At 38.7% G+C, this 19,986-nt stretch overlaps 1 protein-coding gene across 1 annotated transcript in view; it reads right to left on the reverse strand.

Moving 5' to 3' along the window:
• Positions 1 to 19,730, reverse strand: part of Mybpc1 (myosin binding protein C1) — a 70,065-nt gene extending 50,335 nt beyond the window's left edge. Inside the window, exons 1-9 of the mRNA XM_071609269.1 lie at positions 19,533 to 19,730; positions 16,606 to 16,741; positions 14,646 to 14,681; positions 11,996 to 12,037; positions 11,830 to 11,871; positions 4,762 to 4,800; positions 4,199 to 4,234; positions 2,511 to 2,624; positions 594 to 742 (exon numbers count right to left, since the gene is read on the reverse strand). Of these exons, the coding sequence (XP_071465370.1) occupies positions 594 to 742; positions 2,511 to 2,624; positions 4,199 to 4,234; positions 4,762 to 4,800; positions 11,830 to 11,871; positions 11,996 to 12,037; positions 14,646 to 14,681; positions 16,606 to 16,741; positions 19,533 to 19,730 (792 nt within the window). The remainder of the gene's footprint in view (positions 1 to 593; positions 743 to 2,510; positions 2,625 to 4,198; positions 4,235 to 4,761; positions 4,801 to 11,829; positions 11,872 to 11,995; positions 12,038 to 14,645; positions 14,682 to 16,605; positions 16,742 to 19,532) is intronic.
• Positions 19,731 to 19,986: the final 256 nt, after the last annotated feature.

Here is a 19,986-nt window from a genome sequence, read left to right on the forward strand (position 1 = left end):
GGGTTGTGAGAGTCTTAACTCAATCAGAGAATTAATCCCTTGATAGGGTTTAACTGAGGGGTCATTGAAGTGGTAGGGTGTGGTGGGAGGAGCTGGGAATCGGGGTGTGGCTTTGGGGTATATATTTGTATCTAGCAACTGGGACAATTGGAGACCTCTCTCTCTACTCTCTGATCATGATGTGAACTGCTTCCCTCTACCACACTCTCCCGCCATGATGTTTTGCCATACCTCAAACCCTGAGGAATGGAGCCAGCCTTCTATGGACTAAGACCTCTGAAACTGTGAGCCCTTAAATAAACTTTTCCTCCTTTAAAGTTGTTCTGGTCAGGTCTTTTAGTCACAGCAGCGATAAAGCTGATGAAAACAACTATAGTCCTACCTTGCCCACAAGGGGCTGTCATCTTTCAGTTATGTCCCACAGTCGCAGAGCACAGCAAGATGATCACAATAGTGTAGATCCCGGGAATGATAACTCCAGAGCATTCTCTAGGACTGAGATCTCTCAAAGCTAAATCTGAAGTGACTTCTTACCCACACAGAAGGAATGAGCTAGTCACACCCCTGAGCTGGGAAAGAGTTCAAAGCCATACCCTAGAGTGCCTCTCGAAGGTCTCCTTCAGCTGGAGATGCTTCCCAGCTTTGCTGGCCAGGTCCATCCATTTGCCTTTGAACCATTTGATAGTGGGTTTTCTAAGAAGGTCTTCAGCCTTGACTTTGGCTATAAAGGTGATGTTTTCACCTAGAAAAGGCACAAGGATTCGGTCTGTGATTTAAAACTGTCATTTGTTTTGCTTTCACCCAGAAGGAGTTGACCCAGGACCACTGAATAGACTGGGATGTGACTTGCATCTCCAGAATTCTGCAATGAATTGGCCCTGCTTTTTGATGAGTACCCTTGAGGTTCTTAGGATAGTTCAACTTGTTTTGCTTTTGAGTTTCATGAAGCAGAAAGAGATTGGTGGAAAGAATTTTTACATATGGATCTACCTAAAATCTTAAAATTATATATATATATATATATATATATATATATATATATATATATATATACACACACACACACACACACACACACACACACACATATGGATATATAATATGTATATATAAATACATATGTTCTTTTTATTATGCAAGATGAGAGAACATCTGGAATTATAGGAATATGACTAAATGAAACTGTTTGAATTGACTGTCTGTGTATATTGACCTCTTGGACCTTAAGGACATCAAAACTTTACCCCTGCCACCAGCCCAGCATTTCAGTATCTTACAGGGACACAAGGGAGCCAACATTTTTGATCCTATGCAGTGTCCTGCATGCTAGAGCTGAAAGAAGGAATTTGGAAATATAGTTAGCTATGTGCTCATTCGCAGAATTTTGGATAAGCATCAAAGTTGGGTTCTGATCATAATATATTCCTCATAAAAACTGGTTAGTTAAAATTCTTGAACCTCCAAGGACTTTTCTAGAAGAATTATCCTGTTGATTTCTTTCATGGCACACGGACTTTGTGTTTTCCTGTTATTTCTTTTTGTCTCTCTCTTTAGACTCTGAGTACTCACATGTTATACTCAGTGTTCATCACAGTGCCTAAAACAGGAAGTGTAATTAGTATTTGTGGACGAATATTTCCAAAGCTGAACCATCTGTTGGACTAGCCACCCCCAAGGTATATTATGCATTATAATTTAGTACATAGGCAGACTTATAATCATCTTATGGGGCGGTTTATGCCATAGCAACAGCAGACACTGGATCAGAACTTTATGTTATCTCAAGTACCATCAAAGCACCTCACAGATTGTGCCTGTTATTACACACATTTTACAGATGAGGAAACTGAGGCATAAAGAAGCTAAATGGTCTGTCCCACTAGCAAAAAGCAGATTCAAAGTTGAAACCTTATCCCTGCCTCTGATGTCCCCACTATGAAATAAACACGGGCTCATACCCTGTTTCCAGTGCTCTCTTTCCAGTGTGGAAGCTGACCCTTAAGGTCGCAGAGCCCACCTGTCCTCGGTTTAAGAACTACTCTGGGTTGCGTGATTTTTCGCTGCTTTCTTAGTTTAATGTTGCGGCCAGCTCTTTTAAACCCAGTTCATCTCGTCTATGGGAGTCGTGGGAAAGAATTCAGCCATAAAGAAGAAGGAAGTACCAATACATGCTACAAAATGGATGGGCCTCAAAACCATTCTACTAAATGAAAGAAGACAGACACAAAAAGTCATCTATTGTATGAATCCATTTATATGAAATGCTCCCAACAGATCAACCCAGAGAGAGATAAAGCAGTGAGTGCCTAGGCCTGGGGGGAGGGGTAAGGGGAGTAATTGCTTAATGAGGCCCATGATCTGGAGGTGGTGAAATGTTTGGGGGCTGGATAGAAGGAGTGATTGCACAACGCGGTGATTATACAACAGCTACTGAAAATTTCACTTTAAAATGGTGAATTTCACCTCAGTAATGGGGTGGAGGGGGGTGGGACTTAATGCCAGGCACTCACCCACTTTCACGGTTCCTGTTTGAGGTTTTTCAACAAACAGGGTGGACAGCTGGTTATTGGCATTCTGCTTGTCTTGTTCCTCTCCACCAGCAGGTGATTCACCAAGAGACCATTCTAGAGGGCGGAAAGAAGAAAAAGGATCATTTCAAGGCCAGGTTCTCGTTAGGCACACTTACCTGAGTTTGCTGTTCTCATCAACGCCGATGCTTTTCCTTGTCTAATAAACATAGATAAATACAGCATCTTTCTTTGTGCCCCCAGCCACCATCACTAGAGAGGGACAGATTACCATTCTTAAGTAGATGTCTCTTCTCTGGTAGGGACAAAGGAACATTTTCTAATTCCTGGAAATAGTGAAAATTTTCCAATAAGTAGTTAACTCTGTCTTTCTGTCCCCTAACACATAAACAGTGGGAGGGAACTATTCAAACAGCAGGCTGTTTTTCCAAGTGACTGACTAGTAGGCCACAATTGTCCAACAGAACTGGAAAAGATTAGAGACAAGATCAGTTTAAGAGTAAACTGGCTGACAAAGCTGAGATAGTCCAGCCTGGCCTGCTATCTCTAGATTCCTTGTTATTGTATCACCGGGCAATTCTATTAGGGTTGTATAGATGTGGCAATAGTTTGACAAGTAAATAACAGGATCATGACCTGCAGGTATAAATTTAAAGAGTAGTGGAATTATCCTGCAAAGAGGAGAAAAAAAGAAAGAAAGAAACTGAGGCTTTCCCATGAAGAGAGATAGGCTGGAAATGAGGTTTAGTTTGCACTCAGGTGTTTGGTTGGTATTAATCTGTAGTCAATTTCAATAAGGAGGACAGGAGAGAGGACTGTAGACACTTCCTCTGTCTCTGAGCTGAATGCAGAGAAGATCAGTTTCAGTCTCTTAGTAACTGGAAAAAAATGTATGGGTCACCAACTCTACTTGTTAATGGGTCTTGAAAAGAAAGTGCACATTTAATTAGTTTAGTCTTCACGTATCAGCCATGCTCAGTGCGAGGTACTTGTAGCTACAGGACTCCATCATTTTCACAGTGAAGTTAAACAAAGTCATCACATGATTAAACATCTTTGAAAACCCAAGTTAATGTTAAAATTGTATGATTTTTGTGTCTATGATGTTAATAGTGACCATTCATGCTTAGAACATGAGGATAAGTATTTTTGTTGTTTCGATCACTTCTGTATGTGAGGTGCCTGTAAGATTGGCTGGCCCATAAGAGGCCCATGCTAGGATCATATTTAAGCCCACAACACAAATTTGTCAAGTAAATGAACGACCACATAACAGCACAAAATGGTAGCAGCTATAGCTGGCAGGATGCATTAGAAAGTGTTTCTATCATCTATACTTTAAATACAACGTTCTAGACAAACGCGGACTTCAGAAAATCCTAGGAATGGAGATTGAACTCTGTGTGTTTATTAAATGTTAAAAATGTTGAAACAAACTAACTGGTGGGATACGTGTCTAGATTCTTGAATGTGTGTCTACGTACATATCACAACAAATTAATTGTTTCTCAATACATTAGTTTTCTTGTAAGAAGAAACGTAATGAAAGTTGCTCTAAAGGCTCCGAACTGAATAAAACAAGGATTAGAATCAAGACAGCATCAAGTAACAAGGTCATTAGTGACGATATTAAAATGGGGTCAGGAAGCCTTGTCCGGCTGTGTGCTCACCTGAATCTTTTCTCTCCAGGGCCCGACTACCCAAACCTGAAAGGAAAGTGTGATTTGGAGGATGCAAGGAGGTCAGGGGAAGGATGGACATGGAGGGCTGGCTTCAACCTTCTGGGACTCCCCAATACCCTGTCTCTGCTGGTGACAGGGAAAGAAAAACTAGAATTTGGCTTGGATGGAAAATCGGTAGAGCTCCAGCCATATAAGCATCTATAAACATCTATGTCTTCTTTAAAAACAATAATAAAATTTAAAAATCCAAAATATCTCAATTTAAAGATCAGGGTAAAAGATCTATAAGTGGAAAAGGAAGAAAAGACAAAGATTTTTGCCCCTAAAATTTATATTCAAAATCTACTACTCTTAATTACCTTTATTTTACAAAAAAAAAAAAAAAAAATCCTCCTTTTAAAATGTCCTCCAATAAAACAAACACACATCTGCTTTTAAAACCAGGTTTTTCCTCTTGGTGCACTAACTCAGCCAGGCACCCTACCTTGGCTTTTCCTTTACTGTCAATCAATAAGATAGGAAGCGGGGGAAGGGGCGGGAATCGTCCTAACCTGGAGGCAAGGCACTAGGTGGGGAGGCTTCCTCTTCCTCTGAAACAAGAAACAGGAGTAAATAGTCAAGGAGAAAAGGACTTCATTCCAAGTCACCTGAGAAAAGAGAAATCTGAAAAAGAAGAGGAGAAACTACACGAAACATTTTCAACCATGGAGTAAGCCTAGACGACTAGGTTCCTGAAAGGTTAAACTTGAGTATTTCAGGCAAAAAGAAAAGAAAAAAAAAAAAAAAAGGAAGAAAATAAAAGAGAATAAAAGATGAGAAAGTAAGGCAACCCAAATGAAAACATAGATCAAAAAATGGAACTGTATGCAGAAGCTTTATGTGACTGTTGTTTAAGGAAAAATGGATGCTAAAAATCAAACCTTGGTGAATTCAGCCTTGAAGGGGATTTTTGAGTTCTATTCTGTAACTAAAGTCAATGATAGACATTATTATTGAGATATTACTAGGAATGGACACTGATATAAAAGCCTATATTACATGCATTTGTACACTGATATAAAAGCCTATAGGTACTATTTTAGAACTCATTTTCAGGCAGAAAAACCCTATAATCCCCCTTCTGTCTTTAAGAAACAAAAGTCACAATTAATTAATATAAATTGATTTGCCTTATTTACTATTTTAGGAAAACTTTATAAGCATTTCCCCTCAAATGATATTGGTATTTATCCATGCACATTTATAAAAATTCAAAATATGTCTTATAGTGTTTATGGGCAGAGGCACTGAATAGTCCCCTTGTTTAGAATATCTGAACAACAAAGTTCACATTTTAGATGTGTGAAGAGGCATTTGGTATTATTGGAAACTCTGTCCCTTCCTTCCCAAAGCACAAAGACCTGTGATTATACAAATAATCATTTCGCGCTAAAAATACTAGAAAAATTTTGAATTTCAAAATACAAACATAAATGATTATATAAAGCAAGATATAGAAAATACATGCACATGACTGTTAATTTAAAAATACTTGTAAAAACTCCTGGGAATAAGAAGAAAAAACAGCATATCTATATAATCTATTAGAATATTTACTACAAATTTTATTTAGCAGCCTGAAAAGTCTTACCCAAAACTTTCAACCAGGAATATCTCTTATTACTTTTAACAAAATAATGTAATACAGTGTGTAAGGACCCCCTAAAGATATTACCTCAGGACCCAAGAGGGAATTCACTGAGAACTCACAGGATTTGGGATTCTTTGGTGGAAGCTTTCAGTGGTCAAAGAAGCTTAGAAAATGCCAGGCTAAAGTTAAAAGCTTGTTGGGCTGGGGATGTGGCTCAAGCGGTAGCGCGCTTGCCTAGCATGCGTGCGGCCCTCGTTCGATCCTCAGCACCACATACAAACAAAGATGTTGTGCTGAAAACTAAAATAAATAAATAAATATTTAAAAATTCACTCTCTCTTTAAAAAAAAAAAAAGTTAAAAGTTTGTGTGATGTGTGTTTTAAACTCTATTTAAGAGAGCATTCAATTCCTTTATTTTATTTATTTATTTTTATGTGGTCTGAGGATCAAACCCAGTGCCTCTCACATGCTAGGCCAGCGCTCTACCGCTGAGCCACAACCCCAGCCCGATAACTTGGTTTTTAACCCAAAGTTTGATGGATGATAGTGTCAATGTCCACTAAGTATTAAGACTATTTGGGGGACATGCACAATTATTTTAGATCATTAAGGAACACATCTTAAAACATGAAATATTCTTTCTCTAGATGATACAACACACCCTCCACACAGCAGTGGCTTCTCGGTTGGCAATATTTAATTCATTCCCCATAGATTTCCTAATATACATAAGTATGAGATATTTTTGAAACATCTCTTTGGTCCTGACATACTTTTCAAGTGGAAAATGTAGTTAGGATGCTGGGATCCTGATCTTAGATTCTTGAAAAGTTCCCCATGAAAATTTGGATGAATTGGGTGAGACAGAAGCCAGGTTTTATCACTGGGAGAGAAACAGAATATCAAATCTTTCAGGTTGCATGCAATTCAACAACATAGACACAGCATGTTACAAGAAACAAACAAGACCAAAAACTAAAATATGCCAGTCATATTTCCTTTTTTGTCTTTAAAAGTGACTACAATGATAACAAAAATGTAGACATCCATTCTGGACTTGCTAGAGTATGACATGAAGACCACAGCTGGAGAGTAGCCTGCTCTTTCTTCTAGCTGTGTAGAAATTCACCAAAGCAGACCTTCACTCATATTGAGGTCGTGGGAAAATAACATTTGTAAAACCAAAGAGATGATTTTTTTAAACAACTGAAGTTTCCAAGGAAGAACTCCTGGAGAGTAGAGAAAGAACTCAGCCTCCTGTTATAGGCCTGGGATTTTACTCTGCGATGAGAGTCTTGCTACTGGAGAACAGGGGCTCTGGAGGGAGCAGAGTGTGCACATTCTTGTAACTTTTCATTCTCTTGGGAAATGATATGGTAATTAGCACTTCCAAACTCAGTTCACTTTCCACATCTTTTCTCCTGGAATGTTCATTGACATTCCATAAAACTGTGTATTTATGGAAGTACAGGTATTCCTAAGCTATCAAGAGAATACTGTATTTCAGAAAGACTGTTAGATAATTAAAATTTTCTATAAAAATAAAATACCTTGCAATTTTTCTGTCATATTGCTTACTATAGATTTAATGTAGCATTCAGTACTTCTACCTATGGTTTATTTTAATCGCCTGGTTAATTAAAATTTTTAAGTAATATAAACTTGATACAGTTATTAAGATTTTATGATAAAGAGTAAAAAGCACACCAAGTATAGGGGCTCATAAATATCAGTTAGATGCTGATTGAATATCTCATTTGATCTAGACAAATTCATGAATCCCTTAAGCAGGGTAATTAGTTGTAGTAAATATTGATGTAGATGATCAAAATAACAACAACAAAGTATAAAAGATAACCATGGCTAACATTAATTTATCATGTTTTGAGGCATTTGATTACTCTATTACATTTTCTTAATGAGAGGACACATGCCTTCATACTCGCATGCTTATGAAATCAGGATTTATCTTACAATAATATGTACATTTAATGTTTTTTTTCCTCCTCATATCTATCAAATCAATGTTGCATCTTACAATGGCTACGTCCTAGAATTTAAAAGTACAGTAATATTAATTTTTAGCAAAGTTTGTTACTAATAAGTAATGAAGTTAGAATACATCGAAAATGCAGAGAGACATTTTAGCAGTTGATTGCTTGACACCTAAAGGTAAATTGCACATAAATGTTTTAATATGCCAGTCAAAAGCACCAGGATAATGCTATAGCAAATGTAACAGGACCTAAATGAAGAAAAAAAATTGTAATCATAATTTTAATTTTAAAAAATTGCCTAATTAAGGAGAAAAACATGGGAATTTCTGCTGATTCACTTGGTCATCCAGCAATCACTTTTAGGCCAAAAGGAAGACTTCTCATCCTAGTTTATGTGAGATATTTAATGTGCACAGGGTTCATTCACGATAGATTATATGGTAATGTTAATGCCTGGGAAGAGAAAATAAGTTTTATTTCCTTTGCAGTGATTACTGAAAAGAGTTATTTTTTTCTGGAAGGAAAATGAATAAACTTTTAAAAGGCAGTAATTATCCCAACCAATTTTACCAAAATAGAGACTAGAGGCTGCTACTAAGATATAAAAAATAAAATTTTTAAAAAATATCAGAACTTAGTCATTGAAATGCATCCCGATCCTCAAAGTAATCTCTGATTCCAATGCTGTTGCTGCATTTGGGTCCAGACACAGAACCGATGTGGGAACATTCCACAGGGTCAATTCTTTTTTTTTTTTTTTTAGTTGTATACAATACCTTTATTTTGTTTATTTATTTTTATGTGGTGCTGAGGATCAAACCCAGGGCCTCGCACATGCTAGGCAAGCGCTCTACTGCTGAGCCACAACCCCAGCCCCCACAGGGTTAATTCTTAACGCACAGAAGAGATCTACTCTCATTACCTACCCTATGTTCATGCAAAGGATGTTGATGCTGGTCAACAAAATAAAAAGCAAAAAAGAAAGAAGAAAATGACCCCACTCGACCATGTATACTATTCTCTACACAAGGCTCTCTGTGACTTTTGTCTGCTTCTAACACCAAAACCCATCATCCTCTGTTGATGCTTGTTTTTCCTCTTAAAGTAAAAGTTGGCTCCAGGAGGGCAGGACCTTGTGCCTACATGCATCCCTAGCTCACAGATGATGGTCAGCAAATACTTGCTGAATAAGTATGCTAAAATAAAAGGCAGGTCTCTGTTTCCATTAAGGATATAGAAAATAATTTATACTTTTAGCATCCCATTGATTTGCCATTTGTAATTAGAAGAATTCTAAGCCATAGCAAGCAGAATTTTTAAAATAAGGACTTGCCTCCTGATGTTACCATTCTGAAAGGGATTTGCAAATTTAATTTCTGATATTGCTGTTTGATTAAACTCATTTCTTTATTGCCATCTCTATTTCTTCAATTACAGGAGACTTTGCTGGGGACTCAGTGTAAGGTCCTTGCTTAGCATCTTAAGTGACAGCTGCCATTTTAAGAAAAATTTCCCTTTCCCGCCCAAGGCGATGTTTATCCTTCCAGCAAACACGTTGAATGGAAATAAAAATCTATCCAAGTTACCAATGTTGAACTGGTCATCAGGTAAACTAACGTGGAAATTCACCTCTTGGTTCAATTACATGAATATGTAGTGGACAGTTGTCATCTGCAGCTCTGTGCCAGAGGCTGGAAGGAATGGGATAAGGGAACCAAAGAGGTGTTAAGACACAGTGCCTGGCCATCAAAAAGCACACAGCCTGTTGGGGAAAAGGAGTCGGCCATTAGAACTTGACTTAGTGGAGACAAGAAAGATTGAATGACGAAAGCAACAGGTCCAAGAGAAATCAGAAAGAGGAAAGAAAGATGGAAATGAGCCAGAATGGTTAGAGGCAAGCTGTACAAAGGAGTGAAACCTGAGCTGGATAGTTAAATGGAGCAAGAGTAGGAGAAGGGAGAAAGGGTAGGGGAGGACATTCTAGTTAATCCTGGAGAAAGGTGGAGTTGTACCCCATCAATCCCATGTAGCCCACATGGGGCTTCCTTCTCACCTGAGGATGTACATGAGCAACAATGATTGCATCTGGTTTTTGTTTAAGTATTTTCTTTGAAATTTCCCTGTGCTTGATGAAAGTGGGTGGTAGTTGAAGAGAACTGATATTTAAGGGGAAAAATAACCCTCTGTTTACCTACCTTTTTTGTTTAGGGATGTCACTTTCTATCCTAAATTGATTTGCTTGCCAGGTATTTTGGCAACTCTCTATACAAGGCAGTTTATGAACTTTTAACTGTGTGTGGCCACACCTTGCTTTTCTTCTGCAAATGTAAGAAAAATACTACTAATTTCAGGATGCCCTTGTCATTTCATCATACTAAAATTCAATATAAATAAAAGAGCTTTGTCTGGTTGTTAAGTTGGTTGCTTTTCACTTTAGAGAAAGCTCATGTAAGGGTACAAATGTAGTATGGTGAATTTTTCAGAAGAAGGGTCATTCATGGGCTTTGTCTAAACCTTGACAGCTTGCCCACTGGGATTACATCATCTGCTCTGTTGGTTGAGCCTTCTAGCCTGGTCCAAACACCTTTCCATATTTGGAAGCAGAGGTGTATTCCATCTGCCTTGTTGAGAATAATGTTACAGTAACTTCAGCCAGGATATCCAAACCTCCTTGAACCTATCTCATGGAAAGATTTCTAGGGGTTTGCACTGTCTGCATTCCATAAGAAAATAACCTTCAAACTGTGGTCCACGTGGTCAGGATTAGTATTCATGTTACTATCCACGGAAGCCACTGAAGGTCAAGGACAAAGTGAGCGGACTAACATTATGTATTCATTTTTGAAAGTGTAAATTCAAGTTAGCTTAAAAGTGATCCAGTGTACTGAAAGAAAGAAAAAATATTATTTTATTAATATTTAGAAGATAACAATATCATAGGAATTAGGTAATGAAATATCAAAAACTAAGATACTTAACAAGCCTTTGAGCAGTGTCCAGGAAAAAGAGATTATTCTTATTGCAGTCAGGAAATAATTAATTATTTGAATACTTAGACTACATTATTCATTACACAAATAAAGGGTTGACATATGAAAACAATGATACAAACATATAAAGCAAATTTGTCAAATCTTCTATGGAAGCTAACGCTCTTTAATTTAAGACAGACCATCAGTAATGACAATGACTTCACCCATGGTGAGACCAAGGAATTAGTATTTTATGGAATCATAGAAGTACATGATAAATATTTTTTCTAAAACCAGACTATATTCAAAAATGTAAAAATAGAAAAATATTGCAGGGATAAGTGAGTCTTTCAATTCAATAAGAAACAATCTGCTATTTGTTCAACGTTCTATTGTTGCTTTCTTTTTTTTTTTTTGAGAGAGAATTTTTTAATTTTTATTTTTTAGTTCTCGGCGGACACAACATCTTTGTTTGTATGTGGTGCTGAGGATCGAACCCGGGCCGCAAGCACGCCAGGCGAGCACGCTACCGCTTGAGCCACATCCCCAGCCCCATCTATTGTTGCTTTCAGTAAGTCATTATATAGATCTACATGAATATATACTCAAGAGTTACAAACTGAGGTGCTAGCCTTCAAAATTACTAGGAAACTTGGAATAGTTCACATAATAACACGAGAACATTCATTTTTTAAAAAAATCTGAGTATTTCAGATAATTTTCCCAATTGCTATAATCACCAAATCAAACATCTCTTTTCCTTAGCATGCGCATTGGAACTTGGAAGCTGCCACTTAATTTGCTGGCATCTCAACAAGCACTTGTGATATTTTTATCATTGTTGTTTTTCCTTGAGAAATTGTGTAATGGAAATATAGCAAAGCAGTGTTTATCTTGGATCTTGCAGAGACGTTGATGAAAGACAATGCAGAGAAATTCACAATGACAATCATTATACTGACCTCTTCCTGCTTTTAATTTTGTTGAATCCAGTCTCACTCTCCCTCCCTCCAACTCACCTTTTGCTGGTGTAGTTCCTGCCTCCTTTCCTTTATTTGGTTCTGTATGGAAAGTACAAACACATTTTTTAAAGTGTCTCAAAGCATTTTATTGTGTGATGAGCAATGGAGTAGGGTAGGGAGGGAGGAAATAAATGGCAATATTAATGGTGCTACTCCAACTCACCTTTTGCTGGTGTAGTTCCTGCCTCCTTCTCTTTATTTGGTTCTGTATGGAAAGTACAAGCACATTTTTTAAAGTGTCTCAAAGCATGCATTTTATTGTGTGATGAGCAATGGAGTAGAGTGGGAAGGGAGGAAATAAATGGCAACATTAATGCTGCTACATATCATTATGCTGTACATGAATTATTAATTTGGGAAATATAATTTAGAGTCACATTAAACTTTAATAAAAACAATAAGTGTGATCTTTTTTAAAAGTATGCATTAGAACAGGCAATAAATGTCTTGTTAAAATACACTCAACTAGCCAGCTATGATGATGCACACTTGTAATCCCAGCTACTGAGGAGGCTGAGGCAGGAGGATTGCATGTTTGAGGCCAGACTGGGCAACTTAGCAAGATCTTATCCCAAAATAAAAAATAAAAAATGACTGGGGATATAGCTAAGTTGTAAAGTGCCCCTGGGTTCAATCACCAGTACTGCCCCCCTCCACACCCACACTACTCAGTTACAGTGGAATTATGTTATACAAACACTGGAGTAGAACTGAGTATAACATGTGGGTTACTTCATTTTAGATCCCAATAAGGGATTGACTTTTTAAAGAAATTTGAACCATATAAAGGTTCATGTGGACTTTTGAATATTATAGGAAGATACAAAATATGCAATTATGATGTATGTAGTTTCAAAGAAAATGTTTTGGTGTACATATGAATCTTCTGGATTGGATTTATTGGTTATAAAAGAAGTGGCATCAAATTTTTATCAGCCAAGATCATCTAGTTTTCATTTTTTTTCTGTTCAGAATCATTCTAGTTTAGACACCTACAAATGCTATCTGATCTGACTCATAGTATATGACAGGAAATAACTGTTTCAAGTTATGCATCCTCTCTCTTGATGATTACAGACCCAAATCTCAGTTAACTATGAAGGACAACTTTAGCAGAGTTTGAGAGGAAACCTTTTAGCTACAGGAGGTCAATGTTATGCAATGAATAGGAAATGTGGCATAAAAAGAGGAATTTTATAGTGACCCAGTGACAGCATCTGATCTGAAGAACAGAGAGGAAAGGTTTATCTGTAATGATCAGTAGGTTCTCAGTGTCCCCAAAATAAATCTGTATGTGCAAGACAACATACCAAGGGAGAAGATCCCAAGAAGCATGCCACACATCTATACCAATTTTAATATCAAGATCTACTAGAAACTACATCTGAGCTTGCCCCGGCTTGAACTCATATGACTCTGAGTCTATTTCATTCATTTGGACACAGGAATACTCTTCTACACTATTTAAATTTCAGTGTGTGAATCTAGTATTCTTAGCTGGACAAAGGGGCTTCTGTGAGCAGCTAGATTTCTAAAACTGTGCTCTGAGGGGAGAAAAAAAAAAGACGTCTTCAGAATGGAACCGCTTCATAATCCCCTCATAAATTTCCATGCAAAAAGACCAGAAACTGAGGCCTCATTCAACTCTTGCTTTCACCTGGGTTGACCCACAGTCTACAGAGACGCCCTCCCCCACTTCATACCACTTTGTCAATTCAAGTAACCCAGGTTTAATCCCCCTCTGCCTTAGGGGTTTCTTATAAAATTGCCTAATGCTGTAATGTAGTAGTCATTCTCAGGGTTATATTTTACTTTTTACTTGACTGCAAACAAACAATATAGGATAATGTTTCTTATTTGAAGCTCCACACGTATCTGGTACAGTATGTTTGCCCCTAGTTATCAGTAAGCATTTGATAGACAGCTTTGCATCCTTCTCAAGGCTTAGAGTACCCTCTGGGGCTGTGCACATAGCAAATAACCAGCAAATAATTGCCAGTTTCTCATCCTCTTTAGGGAGGAAGAGTAACAAGAAAGAACATTTTGGTGTTTTCATGGGAAAGGCACATGATTTTGGTTGCTTCCGTCTTGGGAGCTATTAGGCAGAGGCAGGCAGACAAATTATTCTGAAGGACTGTGTTGGGGGTTTAACTGTCTGCTTGGGCTTGCCATTCTTTCAATTCTTTTCTCTTCCTTTGGTCCATGCATGTGTAAAAACTGGCTTCATGTATTATATGTTGCTGGGCACTGTGTTAAGGATTTCTCTGGATCTCTATATTCATTGTTTTTTTGTTGCCACCTGGTGGACAATGGAATACTAAGAATTCAATAAATTGGTCCTGATATTGAGCCTTAAAGCTCCCCAAACCTTTCTGGAAACTCCTCTGGGGACTTTCTGGAAGTGCCCAATGGTGACATAGTTCAAGTCGGGATCTTCCAGGTTCCAGATGGATTTACTCTCCACTCTCACAAGAAAAAGATAAGCTTTGTTTGACTTTCACTATTATGGGGGGAAATCCCATAAATCCTTCAGCCTCCACCAATATTAAACTTGAGCATAGCAATAATTTATGCATTTTTTGAGGGAATTTAAAATAATCACTCACATAATATATATGAAATGTCATTCAAATCAGATTAATATGAAAGAGTTATATAAACACGATGAATTATTTTGGTTACCAACTTATCACAATTGTCCAAGGTCTCGGTAGGAGTTAGGTTAAAGCTCACGGCATCAGTGGAAGCCAAGCCGTGCTGGGATGGACGTTCTGCATATGCAGCCCAAATATGAGAGGCAGCATTTAACTCACCTTCAGGTGGGGGAGCTGGGGCCACCACTTCATTTTCTACAAATAAAAAGAGTAATGGAAGCGTTAGGCTCACTTCTCAAAAAGAAAAGCTGCTTCCCATGTTCCCAAGATGCTCTCTACTCTGGAATACCGTCTAACCTGTGAATGCTGACAAAGGACCATCCAGTGGCATCAAGAGACCCATGACACATTGCTTTTGGGTGTGAGGTGTCAGGTAAGAGATCTAAATGGTATTATATAGATTTCCAGGAGGTGGAAGAGAGGAGTGATTAAAAGAGCACAGGTAACACAGGGAGCCAGGTCCCTGCCACTTGGTTGCTCTTTCAGGAAGCCACAGACAGGGCATTAGATAGTACTAAATCTATTTTTCCACTCTGTAAAAAAGGCCATGGCACCCATTTTATGTGTAAAGGGCTCCTATGAGAATGAAATGAGCCCCAGTGAGTGGGGCAGGCACATCCACAGAGTCTAAGGTGAGATTGGTGCAGAAAGAGACCCCCTTTCCCCAGAGATCAAGGGCACCAAAGTATCTATAACATTGTCCTACCTGTGTGAGAGACACTTTCTGAGAGATGATAAGACCAAAGTCCTCTGGCTTTGTAGCTTTTAGTTTTATTACAAAACAAGCCACCGTTCACTGGGAAACAGAATCAACCTCTCATAGTTCTTTCTGGAAGTGCACATACCTGGAGTAGATTTCTACCTACACTTGTCCAAAAGTTTCAAAGCTCTGATTTTGAGGTTTCACAACCTGGCTTTGGCTGTCCAGTATTGTAGAGCAATCTGGCTACAGAGTATGTGAAAGAAGCTTCTATTAAGGAATATATGATTTCTGGGTAGCTAATGGCATATCCATAGCCAAAGAGCATGAAATTTCCCCTTCCTAATGCCTGCAGATGCCCAGAAGTAGGAATTAGTGAGTGAAACAGCTGCTTCAACTCTAGGACAGGAAGAGGCAGTTAGTGAAGGTGATTTCCTTTAAAACAATTTTCCACTTGATCATTAAATAAAATGTAAAGACAGAAAAGGTTTTGTACTACAGTCACATTGTGGGATACCTAGGAGCCTGATCTGTTTCAGTGTCTGAGATTTTTCACATTCTTTTTTTCATAAGTGACTCTAAGCAGGCAGAATATTAACCCACAATGAGCAGTTTGGCCAAAGAGTCATCACTGTGCGTAGGCTGAGTACCCTGTTTTAGTCTAGTCTGCTGATTAAATAAGCATAGAAAAATGAATGGATTGTACTGTAACAAGAACTAAGAACAGAAGATACAAGCTCAGTTGAGTTGTAACAATACCTTTTATCATCACTAATATTTTGTGACTGGTACAAACTGCAATTTGTTGGTTCAAAAAGACTATTTTTGAACATTCATATGACCACATATAAGTATATTATTATTTACTAATGAGTAAAAAAGATTTACCAAATCTTTTTTTATATAACCAAAGCAGAGGGAAACCACATAACCACACAGGCTGGCCAAAGATAATGCAGCAGGGTGTGATGTAATTCACAGACAGAGTGAAAAATCTCAGACTCTGAGTGAAAACCCAAGTGTCCCTGAGATGGTATCAACAGATAGGCTCTCGCTTCTCCACCACATCATGGAAAGTATCATAATGCCATTGCCAACCAGAAGACGAAACCCTCGGTCCAAGCATTTTATTTTCAGAGATCTGAGTGCAGAAATGGAAATCTAATATTGACAGCTTGGCTTTGGGCAAGTTGTTGAAGCACATGAATTGATATCAGAATGCTGAGAGCCAGAAGTCGGTTTCTTTGACACATTATCTTCTGGACTGAGCCACTGTCGCACAATGCCCCGGGACCTCATCCTGGCTCTTTCTACAGACAACTTTCTCTGCCCCTGGTCTCCTTTCCCTTCATGGCTGCAGAAGTTATTTATCCTGCCACTGTGTTTCATCCTGTTATTCTGCTCGAGAGGGTCTGCTACCTACTGGGTTAGGAACTCTCTCCAGGTTGGCATTGAAGCCGGGGTCGGTGGGCACTTCCTTGCTCTCCCTCTGTAGTGCCCGTGGCTCCTCTATTCTAGAGCTGTCTTTCCTGTTCACCTTTTCACCTTTCTGTCCCTGAAAAAAACAATGATCTTCTTCATTTCCCCATCAGACCTTCTGTCTTTTCTGTACATACAGTCAAATCAGACTGACCTAGTTTGAATCCTGACTGTATGCTTTATTAGGTATACAATCTCGCATGATTCCATGATCTCTGTTAGCCTCAGTTTCTTTATCAGTGAAATAATAATAAAGGACCCCAAGGGTGCAATCCCCATGCAAAATGCATAACACAGCTCCCGGCAGGTAGAAAGAGCTCTGTCATTAAGAGCACTAGCTATTTTCATGGCTATCCTTTGGCACTCTTTGTCTTTGTAGTACCTCTTTCAAGGCTCTCTAAACAAATTATTCCATTGCATTCTGCCTTAATCTCTTGGCGTGCTGGACCACACCATAATATACTATTTCTTGACTATAATTTATTTTCCAGAGTCTCAGCCTACTTATATCTATTTTGATCCCCAATTCAACAAAAATAAGAATGTTTCCTTCCTTTTCTAACTCCCTGGTATCTCATTTTGTTTTTCTGAAAACCCATTAAGTGTATAGCAAATTGATTTAAAAAAAAAAAAGAATTAAGGAGGGCTCCTCTGCTGGTTGCGTGTGAAGTTGTGTATTAAGTGTGTGTATCAAGTAGACCATGGTTTCATAGAATCTATGTCACAAAGGCCCATTTTGTAAGGGCAGCTGGGGTTGCTTAAAATCCAAGTAAGACCAAGGGTGAATTCTAACTAAATAAATTAGAATCATCTTAGAGACAGAAATTGTAAATGCCCTGAATATAAATTCCTCATTTCTATCCATTTCTATTATGTGTGTAGGGGCCATGGTCTATGTACTAGGCCAAAAATCAAATCAAAATGAGAATCTAAAGGGTTTAATTCAACTTCCTCCAAATCCACAGAATGTTGGTCATTAACAGTCAACAGATAATCCAAACTTGGAAACATATAATTTGGATATTAATGCTAAGACATTTGTAGGATGGTTGCAGGAAATGGAAACTGGAAAATGTATGTCTGACTGATAAATAGGCAGACTTCTCCTTTTCAAAAACCACAGATTCCCCATTTCTTTATATCCAGTGAAGGAATAAAAAGTTAACAACTTGTTGGCACCAGCTAGATGCAGGACCTATATTATATTAATTCTTATAATTCTTCTTCTTCTTTTTTTTTTTATTCCAAGGATTGAACTCAGGTGCACTCAACCACTGAGCCACATCCCCAGCCCTATTTTGGATGTTATTTAGAGACAGAGTCTCACAGAGTTGCTTAGTTCCTTGCTCTTTGTTGGCTTTGAACTCTCGATCCTTCTGCCTCAACCTCCCAAGCTGCTGGGATTATAGGTATGAACCACCATGCCCAGCTAATTCTTATAATTCTTTAACTCTAGGAAGTTAGGACTATGATTATCCCCATTTTGCAGATGGAAATTGACCCTGACAGATCCCACAGCACATGAAGGATGAAGCCAAGCCCTGCCAGGGGTCAGCCTGACTGAGAGCCTGTGCCCTGCACTTCCCTTCTTACTCACTAATTTTAACAGAGGCAGAAGAAATAAATAATTATTTCATTTTCCATAATGAGTTGACACATAGCCTCATAGGATATTTCCCTATCTGTATGAGTGAGGTGTGCCTCAATTCCCTCATCTATGAAATGGAAATAACAGTAGAATCTACCTCAAGGGTGGTTGGCAGGAATGAATGAGTTAATAGGGAACATGAAAAATGTCATATATGCTTTATCACTTCATGGTTATTATTATGATTATCCTAATTCTTAGTCACATGCACTTGTATAAAAGACACCAATGTCTTTCTGCATGTGCCACTTGCTACAGATCTGTCTTGTCTCCAAGTCCATGGGCTGTATGGTGTTAGAACATGTTTGGAACTGGGGTAGAGGCTGAGGAAGCAGGTGGGGACTGGACAGAGGTGGTAGGACCCTCCAAACCTTCTTTAGGCTGGAAATAGTTATTGGTTTTGATGAACTTTATATGCATCATAGGTCATACAAAGTCAATCAATCATCAGTCATGATGGACTAGAAAGGACAAGAGTTCTTGGGCATTTGAAATAAGGAATTCAGCTAAACCTGGAGAGATGGAGAACCAGGAGTGGCAAAGGCCAAGCAACTCTTGACTGGGAAGGAAAATAAACTGTTACTGCTAAGTCTCAGGACCCTAGGGTGTCCCTTTATACCTTAAAGGGATCGATCATGCACCCTCTCACTCTAACTCATGCTTTTGTCTCCGACAGGTTCTGCAATGCTTTGCCACTAAAAACCATTTTGTGTTCCCCAAATTCATTGGCTGCCTCTATACAAATAATTCACTAACAGCAATGTCCATGGTGCCCCACTGGCTAGTGAGTACCTGGGACCATCCATGCAACTAGAGTTCATTGAGCTCCCATTATGAACTAACTTAGCCAGGGCAAGGGGGTTATAAAAATGGCCAAGAAGAGAAGAGATTCCTGTGTATAAGGAACTTACAGATAAATGAACTGCCTTTGAGTATCAATTTAATCACCTAACTAGATCACTGTACTCTCCTAGGACATTCAAGACTCACTACTTTCATAGTTCTTCTAGAGCATCCACAACCATAGTGTGCATGGGAATCACCTAGAGATCGGATCCAACTGACTCCCAGGGTCAAATTCAGTTTCAAGATTCTGCATTTCTAACAGGCTATATGTGCTATTAGTCCGCGACCTACAATTTGAGTAACAAGGCTGGGCCTGGGCCCTACATGTCACCCATTTCACTCTCCCATTTCAAAGGTAGTTGTGAGTGCTAACGGGTTTACAGTAGATGGGGAATTTTCTTTTCCCTTTGGTCACAAGCTTCTTGAGGACAAGGCCCGTCTCCTCCTCCTTTTCAAGTTCCACACAGCAGGTGCTCCATAAATATAGTTGACTGGCAGGCTGTTCCTGCCCTGCACAAACGCCCCTTCTGCATGCTGCCAAGAAATCAAGAACGGTCCGCTGGCACTCCATGGGCAGCTTTCTTCATCTGTGTTACCCACAGGGAACACTATGTCTTCCATTGGTCTCCCTCCCACTGGCTAAAGGCTACCAGGCATGCGCCCAAACCCCATCATTAGATTTTGTCTTACTGTCAACACATGTCTTGCATTTCTTAACAAGGGCAGGAGAGCAATTAGGGCTAGAGTTTTGGCTCTCAGGAATAATAAACCCCTTGCCTTTCTAAGGAATCTCGCCCTTTTAAAATCTGGGCTGGAAAAGCAGAGAA

Source organism: Marmota flaviventris, chromosome 3, assembly GCF_047511675.1.
Source record: "Marmota flaviventris isolate mMarFla1 chromosome 3, mMarFla1.hap1, whole genome shotgun sequence".
NCBI lineage: Eukaryota > Metazoa > Chordata > Mammalia > Rodentia > Sciuridae > Marmota > Marmota flaviventris.